The 19,630-nt window shown below is 35.2% G+C and overlaps 1 protein-coding gene across 1 annotated transcript in view; it reads right to left on the bottom strand.

Moving 5' to 3' along the window:
• The window catches only part of Malrd1 (MAM and LDL receptor class A domain containing 1), a 667,530-nt gene that overhangs the window by 77,577 nt on the left and 570,323 nt on the right, over positions 1-19,630 (bottom strand). The window contains exon 35 of the mRNA XM_021156265.1: positions 18,369-18,435. Coding sequence (XP_021011924.1) covers positions 18,369-18,435 — 67 coding nt within the window. The remainder of the gene's footprint in view (positions 1-18,368; positions 18,436-19,630) is intronic.

Below are 19,630 nucleotides of genomic sequence, written 5' to 3'. Positions count from 1 at the left end.
GGCCATCACTGGAAAGAGAGGCCCATTGGACTTGCAAACTGTATATGCCCCAATACAGGGGAATGCCAGGGCCAAAAGAATGGGAATGGGTGGGTAGGGAAGGAGCGGGGGTATGGGGGACTTTTGGGATAGCATTGGAAATGTAATTGAGGAAAATATGTAATAAAAAAATATTAAAAAAAAAGAAAATAATGCTCATTTCCCTCACACCCTCTCTCTACTCCAGTCATTCTAAAACCATGGTATACGACCACCTTGGTGTTGCATATCAGATATACTGCATATCAGATTCATAGCAGTAGCAAAATTTACAGTTATGAGGCACAACATAATAATGTGTGTGTGTGTGTGTATGTCTGCATGTGTGCCCATGTATGCATGTCTGATACTTCGTGTGTCAAGTTGACAGTGTGTCCAGATAACAGTTAATATCCTATTTTTAATGTTTATTTTTCTCTTGTCACTCTAGTGAATGAATTTCTCATATACTTTCCCTTCTCTTTCCCTTATGCTCTAGTCACAATGAGGAGCAGTATAAGATAGCCAACTATTCAGGTAGTCTGAATTTCAAACAGAAAATATATTCCTTGATGGTTTGGGTGGTTCTTTGTTTAGTTTTCTTCCTGGTCCTGAGATCAAAACACATTGTTAAAATTAGCTTAGGGGAAGAAAGGATTTGTGTGGCTTTACTTCCAGCTTACAGTCCATCATTGTAGAATGTCAGGACAAGAACTCATGCCAGGAACTTGAACGAAATGCACCAAGGAATGTTGTCTCTGTCCCATTCACAGCCTTACACCAACCCAGAGATGGTGTTGCCTTCAGTAGGCTGGGCTCTTTGCATCAAATGATAATTAACATATTTCCTCACTGATGCCACAGCCTACTCTGATGAAGATAATTGCTCAATTAAAGCTCTTATTTTTTTAAAGGTTATTCCAGGGTGTGTCAGGTTGACAGCTAATTGTATATAGGGCAAATTTCATAACTATACTCTTGATAATCAAATTGCAAATTGAGAGATACAAAGTCATGGTCAAATGATTTCCAATGATTTCTACTTGCTAGCTCTGGGTGTCAGGGGCCCAAGTGCTTTCACAGATATGTAATAACAGAAGTGTCAGATGGATGGATCTATTTTCTGGAATATCTTGACATATCATTTCTATAGTGATTAAAGCAAAATATTGAAAAATTATCATTGATATAATCATGAAAAGTAAAATATATTGTGATATTTTGATAAATTTACTTTCTAGAACTAAGTTTGACAAACCTCTTGAAAAGTATCTTTTAAAAATGGTCCCTAAACAGTTACAGCTGGGTTATATATATATATATATATATATATATATATATATATATATATTTCTGTATTGTAAGTCGTTATTTCTAGTTATAGAAGAACAAGATTGTGGGTCTTAACACAACTTAGTCATTTAGATAAGTGTGGAATTTAAAGTTTAACAAGGAAAGTCATGTCTAATGAGTAGAAAATAATTTGTGAAATAGCTCCCAATTAAATTAGGCTGCTTGTCCTAGTCATTAAAATTTAGATAATGAGCTTGGATAAGAGGGAGACCAAATTCTATCAGACAGCAAATTGAGAAACTTAGCTACAATGCTAATTCTAACACTAATAAATACCTTTGACCCCAAAAATACATGTAGCAAATGAACTGGATAAAAGAATATCATAAATGTTTTCTGATATTCTTCAAAGCCATTCCTTCCTTTCCCTATTATTTCCCTGTTATATACCATACTATGCAATAGAAAAGTAGGATTTAACTATGTCAAAAAATTGTAAGACTGCACCAACAGAAAATAGTTAATAAATAAAAATTTAAATGTCTCAAAGTGGATTATTTGTTTAAAAGAACGCCATTCCTTTATCATATGAGAAACTACATTTTTTTTTGTTTTTTGTATTTTGTTTTTTGTTTTTTTTTTTAACTCAAAATGCTTCTTGTTTTGTTGTTACAGGGAAAGCATCAGTGTGACATTCCAAGGACAATGGCTTCTTTGTAATAAATTTATGTTTATAATAGCTTTAGTGTTACTCACTCCGTTATTTGATATGAGACAAAATTCTTTTAGATGTTATGGGAGTGTGGTGAGATTTTTGACTGCCAATTCCAGAATGTGACTATGTCCTCTTATCACAGAGAATACAAAAAATGTGATATAAATTTGGGGTGCTTAAAACTGATAAAAGTGTTAATGGCCTTTTATGTTTTATGTACATTATTATTTTCTTCTATGACATCATTAGGAAAACATAGCTTCAAAGATGAAATAAGATGAAATTGAGATGTTAACAATATGGGGGATTTGTAAACAAAATAAATTTCTTTTTTTTTTCAAATATAGATCTCTGCACTTTATTATTCTAAAAATTCCTGTCTTTACACTTTCCTGTAGAAAACAAAATATGTAATTTCCATACTTCCTTTCTTTTTCTGTGTAATATCAAAGATATAGCTATTTCTAGAAAAAAGAGGAAGCTAGATAAGTTCAAAAAAGCACTGTGAAACTAACACTTTAGACACAATGTAACAATGACCCAGACATATACCAACTAGGTTTATATACAGTGTAACAATGGCCCAGAGATATAGGAATTAGAATTATATACTATTTATATCTCCTTTTCCAAAATAGTGCACTGTTTGGATACTCCATCAAATGTCTGATTCAGAATGTGGCCAGGATGAAAGGTATGCTTCTAACAGGCAGAATGTTTTAGTGGGATCGCTTATAGTTTTTTTTTTTTTTTTTTTTTTTTTTTTTTTTTTTTTTTTTTTTTTTTTTTTTTTTTTTTTTTAGAAAAAACTCAAACATTTAGAAGGAGTGTAAGGAGAATGGGCTTTAGTACCTGCTATGAGATTCCTATGTGGGAAATACTGGAAACAGAATCCAATTGAGAAACACCCTGGAGGGCTTCTTAGACATGCAGAATAACTGAGAGCAAATGGAGGGAAGACAGATGAAAGTTAATTGTCTCAGTTTAACCTACACTGCTTTGAGGTGGGTGTAATCTCTGTGAATACTATCAGTGCTCTGAAATACTGTATATGTTCAAATCTATATCATATATACGGACATGAGTACCTATACATATATCCATAACTATACATATGCATGTTCATCTCACAATCTCCAGAGACAAATGCAGATTCCAGTTTCTATTATGTGCATATAGTTTTATCTTTCCTGAGGTAGGTAGTGACAGTTATCACTTGTGAAATAAAGTCACAATATCAAGACTGATTTTTCTTCACTGTGTAACATTTTAATGTAGAAAAATATACTGCTTATTTTTTACTTTCTTATGTGCTTGCATATATGAACTTCTTACACTTCTGCTTCTGTCTGTTTTCCTATCCCCACTCCTCCTAAATGAAGCTTTTAGAAAGCTGAACATTCATGGTGCTTCAAATTAAATGAATAAAACAAAAAGAAAGAAAGAAAACAATGACAGATGAATCTTGCTATTTCTCTGGGCACCCACATGGCAAGAAGGAAGCAGTCAGGTTGTTTGCTGACGTGCCTCTAATGGTTTGAGTCTGAGCTTCCTACACCAGAACTCCTGACAAATAGTTTCCACAAACAATCTGTGGGTGGTAACCCCTTTGGAATCCAAGAGCAAAGGCTAAAAAATACACCACGATAATTAAAAACAAAGCCTTGCTTTAGGGAACGACTCTTTGGTAGATCCTGGGAGTGGCTGGAAACATACTCGCTGGAGAGTTGATAGTAGGTCTCTCTTAAAATCAACACCATCCACACAGTCCAGCTCCTGCTTCCACCACCACCATTTTTCCTGTAGTAAAAGAGGCTTATGCTACTTTGACATTTAATTCTTGCCCATCAACTCCATGAACTAATTATTAACATCTAAAATTTCATTTTAAAAATTAATCTTCTGATACTCTTTTAAACAGCATTTCATTGGCATTGCGCTGCTAGCCATCTGCCTGAAATGTTCCTTCCCATTGTCAGCCTCTACTATACATTTGCCCTCATGCACGTTTATTTTGTCCTGTGCCTTTAATTGACAATATAATTTCATAACCTGTGGAGGGAAACCAATAATAAAAAAATTAATCAGCCTTTAACATGTGACTCTACAGCCTCTGTTTAAACTTGTACCTTATGAAACTTTGGCATTCCCTTTGTTGACTAATTAGGATTTAGGCTTTGGCCCCTCTCCTGAATTCTTGTGTCAGTCATGGGATTCCTAGACTTCTTCTCCCGAAAGTGACCTCAAACTTGGTTGGGGCACTGCAGCTCCTCCCAGAACTGCATGCCAGCGCTCTGAGTCAGCCACAGGTGACTCTGCTTGCACTTGTACTTATTTTAGAAAGAGAAGAGAGCTTTAGCCAGTCTAACCTAGAAGTTTGGTAATGGGATTGAGATTGTAACAAGCCATCAAGATCCCCAGATTGACTGTGTCTCTGAATGAGGTAAACATGTATCCAGGATTGTCACTGACACAGGGCAAACTTTTTTTTGACTTGGTCATTTTACCTGGTAATCTGTGACATCTATGTTCAGTAATGCTTCCTTTTTACTTCTGTATTTATGTTCATTAAGAAGCCCTAGGATAGACTGCTTTTGTTCCTTATCCATAGCAGATGTCAAGTCTTGTATCTAGTAGTGTAACAAAAAATTGTATGGTATCTTCTATTTCTTTTTGTGTTTCTGAAATGCTTGATGTAAAATAAGTCTAATTTATAAAAATAAATAGGCAAAGCATCAATATGGGACTTTGGTTCACAATTTTGCACAGTGAATGTATGTTTTCCACCAGTATATAAATATATATTTCACATTAAATGATGAAGGAGAAAAGAATATCAGGTTTTGATCATCATTTGATAGAACATATCGTAGGCAATTTAGTTCATTCAAGGCGAATGTTTTTTTTAATTAGGTCACCATTTGTGTATACATACATGCACATACATGTGCACCTGTACACGCAAAACAATATAATCAAAGAAAAACAATCTATAATTTTGAGAGTATGGGGTGGGTAATTTGGAAGGAGGGTACCTGGGAGGTACTGGTAAAAAGAAAGAGAGAGGGAAAAGTTATGTAATTCAGTTTTATTAAGACAGGTTTTTAAACTGTCTAGATAGTTATTAATTCTATTCTTTTATTTTTTGCCATTTATTTGAGATGTTGTATCATGCAGACCATGGTAGTCTCAAAATTCCAATCCCATTGCAGCTTCTTCTAACTGCTATATTCTAGATAGGCATCACCACACATTAGAAAAAAATTAATTTACTGATGAAGTTATATAATAATATCTGATATTTAAAAAAATGTTATAACCAAAGTTAGATCTTATTATCTAAGTCTTGGAAATTTATTTTCCTTGTGACTTGATCAATTTTTGCTATATACATTTATTTGGGGGTTATATGTTTATACTGAGTTTAGGAGAAATTGTTTTAGAAACTATTTGTATCTTTACTTTGTCCTTTTCTAGCCTAGCCCTGTATAAAGGAATATTTATTTTCTATCGTTTAATACTCTATCAACAAATAATAATACTCTATTATTTTTTTTTGGTTAGTTTTTTGTTATCGTTTTTCTTAAACTTTTCCTAAAGTTTTTATATGTATTCTTTTAAGAAGCACATAACTAAATTGCCTTATATAATATGTATATAATTCATCCAATAAAAAGTGATTTGGGGGACCAGTAAGGTTACCCAGTGGGTAAAGATATTTGCTGTATAAGCATGATGACCTAAGTTTGATCCCCAGAAGCTAATTAATGGTGAAAAAAGAAAAGACTTCAGGGGCTTGTCTGCTGATCTCCACATGTGCTTTGTGGTAAATGTGACCCTAACAACCCTCCCTCTCTCTGTCTCTTTCACACTGTGTGTCTCTCTTTGTCTCTTCCTGTCTATCTGTCTCAGTATCTCTGTGTCTCTGTCTATGTCTCTCTCTCTCTCTCACACACACTCACAGATGCACATGCATACACACACACACACACACCAAGCAAACAACAACAATCAAAAGCAAAACAGAAATCTAAATAGCACATACAGCTTATGTGTAAGCATATTTGTTCATGTGTGTGTGCATCTGTGCATGGAGGCCAGAGGTCCACACTGTACATCTGCCTCTATCAAGTTCATCTTTCCTGCTTCTTCCAGCATGTTCTTCAGAGCATTGGCTGAGTTGATTCCCAGCCCCAGTTCCTAGAGGACTGCATAGCCAAGCTCCTCCCTCACCTTTTCCATTTAGTTTTCTAAGCTGCCGTTCTCTAGAAGGCTCTGTGTACCTTTTTCTCTGTTTAGCTTTACCTAATTAACAAGTTGTTTGTGGAACATACTGTGATTTGAGGTATTTTGTATGAATTCTCATCCTGTTGGTCATTGCCTGCCCTTCCTATATGATTATCAAATGCTGCTGAAGCAGGTTCTAACCCCAAGTGCCTTCATTCTTCTGTGTATTTCACTGTGCTTCACACACAGAGCACCAGTGAAAGACTACAGTCCAATATTGTGATCTTTTTATTAAGAAAAAAAAGGAGAGTAAGTACTCCTCTCTCTCTCTCTCTCTCTCTCTCTTTCTTTCTTTGTGTGTGTGTGTTATGGTGATTTATTCAGGTAAACTATGAATGGCAAAAATAGTATGTTCCTCCCATTTATCAACACATCTCTTTTTTTTTATTTTTTATTACGTATTTTCCTCAATTACATTTCCAATGCTATCCCAAAAGTCCCCCATAACCTCCCCGCGACTCCCCTACCCACCCATTCCCACTTTTTGGCCTTGGAGTTCCCTTGTACTGGGGCATATAAAGTTTGTGTGTCCAATGGGCCTCTCTTTCCAGTGATGGCCGACTAGGCCATCTTTCGATACATATGCAGCTAGAGTAAAGAGCTCCGGGGTACTGGTTAGTTCATAATGTTGTTGCACCTGCAGGGTTGCAGATCTCTTTAGCTCCTTGGGTACTTTCTCTAGCTCCTCCATTGGGGGCCCTGTGATCCATCCATTAGCTGACTGTGAGCATCCACTTATGTGCTAGGCCCGGGCCTAGTCTCACAAGATACAGCTATATCAGGGTCCTTTCAACAAAATCTTGCTAGTGTATGCAATGGTGTCATCGTTTGGAGGCTAATTATGGGATGGATCCCTGGATATGGCAGTCTCTAGATGGTCCATCCTTTTGTCTCAGCTCCAAACTTTACCTCTGTAACTCCTTCCATGGGTGATTGTTTCCAATTCTAAGAAGGGGCAAAGTATCCACACTTTGGTCTTCGTTCTTCAGTTTCATGTGTTTTGCAAATTGTATCTTATATCTCAGGTATACTAAGTTTCTGGGCTAATGTCCACTTATCAGTGAGTACATATNNTNNGAGTTCNNTTGNNATTGNGTTACCTCACTCAGGATGATGCCTTCCAGGTCCAACCATTTGCCTAGGAATTTCATAAATTCATTCCTTTTAATAGCTGAGTAGTACTCCATTGTGTAAATGTACCACATTTTTTTGTATCCATTCCTCTGTTGAGGGGCAACACATCTCTTTTTATATCTATAACATATTCCTTCAGCACAGTGAAATATATAACCAATAGCAAAGAGATCATTATTGCAAATTGCATGCTTATGGAAAAAGGTCTTAAAGCATCATTTTCAATTCCAACAAATGGACATACACAATGTATGTGAAGCTTCATTTTCTATTATTGGAGTCTATTTGAGCTAAACAAATCTTTATTCTGACACTAGAACAACAAATGTTAGATTTCTCTGTGTCCACTCAGAAAGGATTTATGCCAATTTTTATTGACATCAAAATGAGAACTTTTCTAGGAAGTGATCAACTGTGTGTTTTGACTTTGTGGTTCCAGATGATAAATTCAAGACCTGTTTTTTATTTTGTGTGTGTGTGTGTGAAATTTCATGCCAAGGAGTATGCTCATTTAAACATAGATTGACATTTAGACTATTAATTAGTAATTATTTCACCTTAAGCTCTAGGGTGTATACTAGTCACACTCTCTCCTCCATTCTTCTAGTGAAAAGAAAAAAAAAAACAGATCTCTGCTTGAATACAGAGGGAATGTCCTCAATCTCAGAGTTTGCAGATAGAAGATGACAAATTTAGTGCAATGATAAACACAGACCAGTACTTTCCGGTGCTAAGAAGATTCCCAGAGGAGTTTCACAATTAAAGTGCATTGAATTAGTTTTGTCTGTTAACATTTCACTGTTCAGATGGTAAGTTCAAAACGTTTTACCTCATTTGCTAGGATTTTCTTCTAAGGCTAAGCTCAGCCACCTAGCAATAGTACACACAACGGCCTCCACTGTAACCTAGCTGGCTGAACAGAAAGAAAAGCTGTGTGTAGGATTAGGAAAGTGTAGGATGGCCTGCCATCCCATAGCTATGAGGAAGCCTGGTTTGGAAAGTTGTGAAATTCAGAGTAGTGACTTTTGTTAGATTCATAGACAATCAGGTCTTTTACTATCTTCATTGAGCTTTCTCCCCAGTTCCATGCACTAGAGCACCTGGTTACATACATAAACACACACACACACACACAGAGGCACATACACATATTCACCCACATATACACTTAGGCATATATACATACAAACAGATAAATGCTTGCATAAACACATACACTCACACAGGCACATAAAAATGTCCATACATACATACTCACACAGGCACATACACATGTACATACATACATACACAGGCACATACACACATGTATACACAGGCACACACACACACTCACACAGGCATGCACACACACACACACACACTCACACAGGCACATATACATACTCTTACACACATATATATATATATATATATATATATATATATATATATATATATATATATACACAGACACACACATGTGTGCATACAGTCAACCAGGTATATACATGCATACATACACACACTCACACAGGCATGCACAGACATCCACACTCACATCACAGCACTGAAAGGAAAGATGTCATTATCAATCAAATGCACCCATAAAAGCATCCTTGTGCTCATGCTCAGAAAACTTGTAAGAGCTGTACTGACTATGATGAACCACTTCCTATTCAGCTGCCTGAGCATGGACGAAGGAGCTGTACGAACTCTGATTCCTGCACTATGAACAGCTATCTCTTGTTCTGACTTTTAAAGCAAGCCATTTGGCAGTAGACACTGCTCCAGAATTAACCTACCTCTTTTCTTCTCACAAGACAGAAATATCTACTTAACACCCAGATCATAGCAGTAAACTTGGAAATCAGCTAGATCACAAATCCCACTCAGCCATGACCAGTGAGTGCAACTTGCGCCATATCTTTCCTCAGAGAATGTCTTCCCTGAAAGGTGAAAGGTCATGCAGGAGGAACAGACATAAAATTACCAAAATAATCACTACACTGGCATAGAAAACCTGGATGTAATTTAAGTGCTGAGGCTACTACAAGCACACAGTGAGTCTGGTGAAGGGCATACAGAAAGGATATGAGGATTAATTATGCTCTTATGTTCATGATTATTTGTACATAGGATACAACCAGATCCCAGGTCTGGAGTGAGACAGGGAGGATGTTTGGTGGGCTTAGAACAGACTCTTGTTTAACATCCGCAGCATTCTTAGAACAGGTCGTGATTGGCTTGCAGGGCCTGGGATAGAAAGTATGTAATGCTCTCTGACAACAGGGACCAAACTGAGGGACAGGTCCATCTTGGGAGAACACATTAAAAGCAGCCAGTTGATTCTGCTTCAACTGATGTATGTGTGTGTGTGTGTGTGTGTGTGTGTGTGTGTGTTGTAAGCATTTTTGAAAATCTGACTTGAAAAGTTACTTTTTAAAGTGATAAAAACCAGAGCCTGTTAAAATAAAATTGTAAAAATTAAAATGTGGAGTCTCTCTGCCTCACTAAAGCAACTAAGTGACAAATTAAGGTGATCTTTTGAGATCACCAACTGTTCCTTATAGTTCAATATGTGTCACAGCCATATATACAGCTAAATGCTTTCTCCTTTAAGAAATAGGGCCTTAATAAATTTCCCATTTAAGTTTGTAAATTTGCTCTAATAATATTGAAACTTTTTTATGTCAAGTTTTGTATTTTCTACTTAAAATGTTACATGGTTTTTCAATATAGCACACTGAACACTTAATGTCTGTTTTCAGTGGGCTCCTATAACTTAATAGGGGGAAAATTGACAGGGTGGTCTCTATTGAGGTATAAATAAACAGTATATATATATATATATATATATATACACATATACATATATAACTTATATATATATATAAGTTTTACTTCTAGGATTGAGTTTGTTAAGTTAGTTAGTACATACTTTACCTTAGACTTTCACATTGTTTAAAGCATTTTGTCTTTCCAAAAATATCTGTTTTTCTTACTAATGTGTATTCAGTTTCTGAAGGATATTTAAAAGTTTCATGCCCAGAAGCTTTATATACAAAGGCTAGTGTGGATATATTCTGATTAACGGTGGCTATCACTACATTGTTTTTTTGTGTGCTTTATTTCAATAGCACAAAAAAATATAGCAGTTCAGTAGTTTCCTTTACTAACGTTTTAATACAGGTTAAACTGCTTTCTGATATATATTAGCCATTTGTATATCCTTTTCATTGTGATTCTTCATTTCTATGTATTATTTTTTGTTGCTTGGAAAAAGTAATATGTAGATTATAGCTTTTTAGATAAGATACATTATTCTTGACTGGTAAAATTTTACTGTTAAATTCTGTTCCTAGTGTCTTTTACTAATTTTCTTCAAGAGTTACTATTTAGGGCAGATTCTTCATTTGACCTTAGCCAAAAGGCTGAGAAGTGATAGGGCAGATACTTATAGCTGCTCATGGCCCTTACACCTGCTTTGAAGCACCTACATTTAAAATTTACGAACACTTTCATTATTTACCTAACAGTTTTTGTTTCCCTCTGTATACCTTTGAAAAATGGAAAAGTTATTCATATGCATGGTATCAGAAATAATTAAAAGCAATTTTATACAGATTTAAAGTTAATTTATTATTAATTCATAGACTGTTCAAATTATTCCTAACCATCCACTTGAAATTTTGCTTTTTATGCTAGTTTCATGTACTTATATTGCCTAGAAGTAGATTATTTTGTTCCAAAAATTATTTATCTATTCCATTTCAGGTTCATAGTATTGTTTGGAAAGCTCTGAGTTCATAAGTGTCTTTACTAATTTCGAGGTATGCCTTTAAGTTTATGATCAAATTTCCAGGTAAACATGTAAATCTTTCCTTTGTTTAAGACATGATTGCATACACAGAGTGCTAGTGGGATTTGATAAGACGGATGAGCTGATTTTCTATAACCCACTGTTGTAGGGAACTGAATATTGATAGGATTGGACAGTGGTTTGCACACTTGTTCCCATCTATTTTTAAAGTAATCCCTAAAAGTTCCTTTGTTTGCATTTTTCAACTTTGTTTGTGTGGTTGGTTGTGCTGTTGTTTATCAGCTTTGAATAATGTATTAGGACAGTGTTCCTGTTTCTGAGTAGACTCTTCCACAGCTTTCTGGTTCAATTATTAATATTATTTTTGAAAATCTGTCCTACTGTGTGGGGTTTGGCTACTCAGCTCTATGCTGCTGGGAAGTCGTGTTCCTCCAGCCACCTGCCCAGCAGCTAGCTCCTTGGATCTACGAATAAAATACACACACACACACACACAAGCTTATTTTTAATATGCAAACTAGCTAAATGATGGATGGGCAGTTCTAATCCTTTACCTGTCACTCCAGGCCCAATTGGGGAAGTAGCCAGTGGCCATTCACCCAAATTCTTAAATGGCTTGTTGGCTCTCTCCTGCACTTCTAAATCTGATCTGCCTCCCACTGCATCATGGTGATACTCTGTCTTCTTTTTCCCAGTTCCAAACCCGTGAAACTCTATCTCCCTCTGCCCAACCATTAGCCACTGGCATCTTTATTGGTTGATCAACAACCAACTGGGGTCAAGGACCCTTAGCTTTTGGACACGCATATTCCCTATCGAATCAAAGCAATAGGACTAGTCCCCAACACAGTCCAATCTGGTTCATTTATCTTATGTCTAGCTACAATGATAAACTCTTTTCTCATTCTATTTAATTTGCATCAGCTATGTATATCTGCAAAATATTTGTGGCTTTTCTTATTGTCCATATGTTTAGCACCTATGTCCTTCTTGTTTGCCCCTTTGGGTAAAATCTCTTCAGTTAATATAATCTAAATGCCTGAAAGATAGTGATTTATAATGGTTTTGCCAAAATCCATTAAATATTAATCTTTAAGTTGAAAGAAAAGATTGTATGCATTTGGTGTGTGGAACATGATATTTTTATGTATGTGTACATTGTCAAGTGACAAAATCCACCTATTTCATATATACATTACCTAACATGGATACCACATTTATGATGATAACACTTTCATCCACTCTCTTAATTTGTTCAAGAATATAATATATTTTAATGACAGTCATGATGTTTTCCAAGTTTTGAGATATAAGATAAAGCAAATTTAGAGAGGGCATCTTTGACTCTCACTTTTGGCTAACTTGGTAATTTTTATTTCTCTATAATGCCATCTTTTCCATTTATTGAAATTGGAATAAAAAAGTTCAACAACATGGCACCCAATCTTACATGGGCTTCTCCAAATTGACCTCTGGAGTATCCAGTTGTCTTCATGTGCAGCACTTTCCTGTAGCTATGGTCATATATTTAATCTTTAAGCACGTGAACACTGAGCTTCAAAAATAACAAGAGAGGCAATGGTCTTATATTTTGTTGACTTGTTCAGTATGTCAACTTGTAAAGAAATATACTGTGTTGCTATGGAGATAATTAAGACAATTATAGATAGACAATTCACTAACTGATTAGAACAGCAACCATGGAGCTAGAACAAACTTCAGAATATTCTTAACTAATAAAGTCAAATGCAAGCCTACAGAAGTGGAAGTGCTCTTTCTGTTCAAGAGGAGCACACAACTGAAAACAGTAAGTCTTAGCTTACTTTAGAAATTAGATAAAAACTACACTCACAGGACCTTGCAGTTCTAGAATTAGAGGCCACAAAGTCAAACTCCAAAGAGACAAGATACCACAGAGTTAAAACATTATAGTCATAGATTCTGCCTCAAAGGCCTAGGTTTGAATATGAATAATAATGACATTAAAGCCAATGATTGTTTGGTTGTTTTTGTTTCAGGAAAAAGTATTTAATGTACCATATCATTTTAAAGATATAATGCTATTTTATGAATATGAGTGTTTTATCTGTCAGCATGTTTTATACCATATGCCTGTGGATCCTAGGAAATCAACCTAGGTCTACTGGAAAGGCAGCAAACCCTCTTAGCAGCAGAAGCGGTTCTACTATACTATGACTGTCTCAATTTTTTAACACCCAAATTAGATGTAATTTATCTATCCTATAGAAACTACTAATGAAAGTTTCTACTTCCTTAGGGCTTATGGGACTATTTAGATCATTTATCTAGTCCTGATTTAACTTCAGTACTTGGTATCTGTCTAGAAATCTGTCCATTTCCTCCAGAGTTTCCAGTTTTGTTGAGTATAGCCTTTTGCATTAGGATCTGATGATTTGTAGGATTTCCTCAGTTTCTGTTGTTATGCTTCCGTTTTCATTTCTGATTTTGTTAATTTGAATACTGCCTCTGTGCCTTCTGGTTAGACTGGTTAAGGGTTTGTCTATCTTGTTGATTTTTTCAAAGTACTAGTTCCTAGTTTAAGAGCACCCTCTTCTGTCATTGGAATAAAGCAGTAACTTCTGATCACATAATAAACGCACCATGTGCTTCTCAGTATGTTCTTTCTACTGACTTAGAAATTCCCCAGTATTTCATTTGTGACTGCTAATTGGTTTTATGATGACATAATGAGTTGGTATCTCAATACACTTGAGAACATACTTTTGTTTGTGTGTTTGTTTTCTTTTGTTTTTGGAGAAAGGGTATCTCTGTATAGCCCTGGCTGTCCTGGAACTCACTCTGTAGATCAGGCTGGCCTTGAGCTCAGAAATTCGCCTGCCTCTGTCTCCCAAGTGCTGGGATTAAAGGCGTGTGCCACTTCGCCCAGCTGAGAACATACTTTAACATAATGATATTTTCTGTGAAATTATAGATGGCTGATTTGCATAAACGAAATCATTCCTTCACTCGTTACTTCATTTATTCTTTGGTTAGCACATTTTTCCAACAGCTGTTTCCACATCAGGTATATATTGTGTTTGGATCATGAAAAGGTGATGAAAGTTATGATCTTCATTATCAACGAGAAAACATGATGTACCCTCAAATATTGCCAATTTTAAATGATAAAGGTAGAGAAATTATGTCGTCTTTTATCTTTATAAAATCTAGTTATTATGTGTGTGTGTGCATGTTGATGTGTGTGATGTGTGGTGGGAGTACTGTGAGAATGCGTGGGGAGGTCAGAGGAAAACAATACGGCACTATGGTATGGATTCTCTTCTTCCTCTGATTGGACTCAGACCCTCAGGATTGCACTCAGCTCTTTACCTGCTGACGAATCTTTCTAACTCATTTTTTTTTTAAATTTAAAGATTAAAAGATATTTGAATGTAGGATAATTCACATAAAATGCCCTAGGCTGTTTCCTGTTTTTCTATTGATGACATTATTTTTTAAAAAACAAACAAACATCATTAGCCCAAACAATACTTTCTAGCATTTTATTACAGTTTACTGCTTAGTCAAGTAACTGATTACTTTATACACACTATCTGTGGGTCATTGATGTGACAAAGCATTAAAAAGTGGAAAATTATAAGAATGGATTTGCTGTGTATGTTGTAGAAAATATTTTAATCCTGGCGCAGGGTCATTAAGTTCTTGGACAAAATACACATTTATAGTCTTTATATTTACAATAAGTCTTAAACAACACAAGAGTTGGGATGTTGCCTACTATCCATGTTCTTAGAGTCCATTTTTCTATAGATAACCTGAGTTATTACTTTTCATTATGTTTCATTTGGACTTCTCTTGACTCCAATCAGCTAGCCCTCAGGCCCATATTATTATGGCTCAACTAACCCATGACAATTTTTCCTTCTTCCTCTCCTACATTTTCTTCTCATGGTCTTCTTCTCCTGCAAAACCCGCAAAACTCTACCTATGTCTCTTCTGCTCAGCTATTGGATATTGGCATCTTAATTTACCATTCAGAATTAACTAGGAGACAGTGTCATAACGGCTACATGTAATAGACCATAGGTCTTGGAGCCCACACTTAGTATTATAATAAAGAGTAAAAGAAAAAACCTCAACCTGTGTATGTGCAATGTTTGTTTCTTCCTTAGTGTTTGTTAATGAGATTTTTGAGGTTTTAAGAATTTTTATTTTGTATATTTGGTAATTGTAGTATTTGCCCATTTTTTAACATTTGAGAGTTTTAAATTATTTTCAGAGTATGTTTCCATTAAAACGAGTTTAAACTCATTAATATACATATATATATACATACATACACACACACACATATATATAATTGTTTTCATTTTTAGTTTTCTTCTTGGTGTGTTTCTAGTTTAAAATATAAATTAGTTTAAATTATATATATATGTATATATGTATCATTTTTCACTTTGACATAGTCTGCATTTTAGTTGAATATAATATTTATATTTATAATAATTGCTGATAATTTTGAATGTATTCTTTCTTGTTGTTTTTTGCCAATCAGTTTCATTGGATGCTGACTCCTAACTCCCCTCCTTATGCATCCATTTTACTATACTCACTTGTTCACACTTGATCATAGTCCCTGCTCTCTGGGATGGACTGATGTCCTTAGTGTACTTAAATGACTTGCTATTAGAAATTTTCATTCACTAGATCAGGCACAATATATTTATTTATGGAACATGCACAAAACATGTACAGATACAATTATAATTATAATATAATGTCAAGGATAAAAATATTATTAAAAAGTTGATAACAGTAAATTATAAGAAATTTGCTTATGATCATTATTTTTAAAGTTATTTTCTTTGATACGAGTATTTATTTCATATGCAATATGTTAATATACTTTTTGGACCTCCTTAGCAGTACACTTAAACTTTGCTCCATCAATTTCCTTCCTGAAATCCTATCCTTTTCTCTGTCTTCCATCATAGTTTGTCCTCTACTTTTGAGTTTTGTATTTGAGAGAAATACATTTAGTGCTTCTACATCTGGATTTCAATTGCTAAAGTTTATTTAAGTACTTGAGAAAGTTGCCAAGAATGCTGAGCTCTTTGCTTGCTCAGCTGAGACTATCTAAAGCCAGTGAGCTTTCCAGCTCTACAGGGTTGAAGAGGACAGCACTGGAAACTGCCTTACTGTAAACAGTTGACACTAAAAAGCTTCATCCACTTAGCTGATGTTCAATAAACATCATATGGCTGCTTTTTCAGTTTCATTGGGAGAGATTTTAGCAATGAATAGTATGTATATTGTCTCTAAATCAGCTAAATTTTATAGTAAACTTCCATGCTGAATAATATGAAGAAAAATATAACCCTGAGATGTGAAATCAATTAGATAATGGATTTAAGAGACAAAACACTTTAAGAAAATCACTTGTAATTCAGTTTCATCAATGTTAAAGCCATATCTAAAGAACATAATAAAGTTTACTATTAATTTTATTTAATAAATTTTATTTTATGCTAAATAGGTAGATATAGAGATAGATATCCAGATGAGCTATAGATTGCACAAGCCTCTGTTTGGGCTCACATGTACTACTGCAATGTATGGAGGTCAGAGGACTACTTCAGATAGTCAGTTCTTTTCTTTTACCAGATGGATTCTGGGGTTTAGGTTTGAACTCATTCTATTTTTTTGAATCACACTCGGGATCTTAGTCCTAGCTATAAAGTGCTTTTACTCTCTACGCTGTCAGATTGGCCCGATGCTCTTACTGTTTTTGTTGTTTTGTTTGTTTGTTTTGTCTTGTTTTGTTTCGCTTGAGGCATTTGTTGAGTTTGTTCTTTGACAATGTCATACATGTGTAATGAGCATCCTTATAATCACTCCACAATCTCCTTCCCATTTTTTTTGCCACCTGGCACACAAAAACAGCCTTCCCAAACTGATGGCTTTTGGGATTGTTAGAGACTCAGTGACTTTAGGCACTCTAGACCATGATCATCTTTGTTACCATGGGTTTGAAACTATCTACTGGAGCCTGATAGGATTCCTAATTGGTACTCAGCTAAAGATAGTACCTACCCTGCCCCTAGAATTCCTCAGTAGCCAATAGGTCTAAAATGAAGTGCAGGGCTCCATAATCTCCTGCAGGAGAGAGAAAGGAACTATCTTTTCAAACATATGAGTGATACTCAAAAAGTTTTAAGAGCTTAGATAGCTATTGGTGAGTGTTTTCTAGATATTTATGTGCCTCATTATAATTTGAATTACCAGCCTTCAATAGGTTTTTGCAATAAGCAAAGTAATATAGGCAGTGCTCTACTAGATAACAAATATAATACAATATGCATCATTTCCTTTGGAGTTTATGAGAGTTTTTGCACTGTTTCCTACAGGATGAGGGAAAAAAATAAAAAATCTTTGATATGCAGTATGAGCAATTCCCAAAAGAACTCACAAGGCCTGTTTTTGTTTATTTTTGCTCTGAGTATGCAAATGTATTCTTTATTGGTATCTTTATTCTCCTCACAAACATCCATAGGCAAGTCAGAAGATCATCTTCCTTATGAATTAATTTTATTCTTTCTTATTAGGAGAGTCAAATATGGGATTTGAAATAAAAAGGTAATAGAATTAGACATTAGACTAAACTCACTGATTCTCTAAGTAGCAACAAAAGTCATATGAAATTAGACAAAGAAAAACTTCTTTGGAGCCAAGTGTGGTGTGGTGTCCCACACCTATAAACTTAGCCCTGGGAAGGCTGAAGCAGGAGAACTATGGCAAGGTCAAGATTGGTTTGGGTTACAGAGTGAGACTCAAAGACATAAACAAAAATCTTTTGAAAGCATATAAACATCAAATTCAGATAATACATATTTTTAAAATGCTGCATCCCACATGCTAGAAAATGTTGAAAACGTAAAATTGCATCAAACACCCAATATTTCTTGAAATACTCATGTTTTTAAACTTATACATGCAGAAAGTTGTATATTAGTTTCATAATGCAGTATTGTTACTTGGCTAATAATATATTGGTTTATGTTCTATTATCTCAAGCCTTGGGACAAATAAGTATGCAAACTGACTTACATGTTAAAAACAATTAAGTAATGTTCTTACCTACACGTGGGACCAATATTCTCTATCACACAAGTGCCACCATTTCTGCAATAATGTATTGGACACTCTGAAAAAGAAGCATCACAAATGCCAGAGTTAATTATAAACATTCTTGTAAGAAAGGAGAACATATTAGTATTAGCTATTGCACTAAACTTTATCACAGAGGACAACTGAGATAAATTCTAGGTTACCAAAAGCTAGAAATTCTTCATATGCACATTTCTCACTTCCACTCTGACCAGGGCCCCCTGGTATTCTAGATGGCTGTTGTTCTCTTAAGTATCTGAGTGACTTACTGTAAAAGAAGGCATTTCTGCTACATATGCAGCTATCATCATTGGGAAGAGAGGCCCCTTGGTATTGCAAATTTTATATGCCCCAGTTCAGGGGAACATCAGGGCCAAGAAGTGGAAGTGGGTGGGTAGGGGAGCAGGGCTGGGGGAGGGTATAGGGGGCTTTTGGGATAGCATTTGAAATGTAAATGAAGAAAATATCTAATAAAAATAGAAAAAATTGAAAAAAATAAGAAGGTATTTTCCCCAAGATTAGGTACAATCTATTTATCTCTGAGATGTCTGAAATACATGTTTTTGACCACACTAGAAGTTTGTGTTTACTGAACCATCTCTTATGTGCCATAGAAGTCTCTGAATTATGGCAGATCAATGTTCTGCATGGGAGGCCTGGCACTCCTGTGCATACATATGCTTTGCCTTTGTGTCTATGAGTGATGCCAACATATTTCACATTGTCCTATTTACCCCAGGCACTATTCTATCAATGCAGGCAATACACTCTATTTTGCCATGGACATTTATTTTTTTTTAAATGGTCTGCAGGACGGTAAATACTTTAAAGTTTTAAGTCATATACGTTCATATATTTTCCACTGTAGAAGCACTTTTTGTCCTTAGCTCCCTGTGGTACATGTATTCACGCTGTTTCCCTGATGCACCAAGGCTGGCCAAGATTTCTGTTTCCACAGCTTGCATCATTTTAAAAATATAGCCATTCTTTCAGGATACCATTCTACCCTGTTTGAGCTATTGTAGCTTTAATTCTTGATGGAAACTTCTATCATTTTTAAATTTTAATATAATAATACAACAATTTTATTCTGACCACATGTTAAATATCTAACACTGAGCTAGACCTGGGAATGTCATAAATAATAATACTAGCAATTTAAAACACTTGAGGCTTTCATTACTAGAACCGCCATCTGAGTTTGATTCTTAGCTCAACGAATATTGAGAATC

This window comes from Mus caroli, chromosome 2, assembly GCF_900094665.2.
Source record: "Mus caroli chromosome 2, CAROLI_EIJ_v1.1, whole genome shotgun sequence".
Taxonomy (NCBI): domain Eukaryota; kingdom Metazoa; phylum Chordata; class Mammalia; order Rodentia; family Muridae; genus Mus; species Mus caroli.
This window is presented reverse-complemented; position numbering and strand designations above follow the sequence as displayed.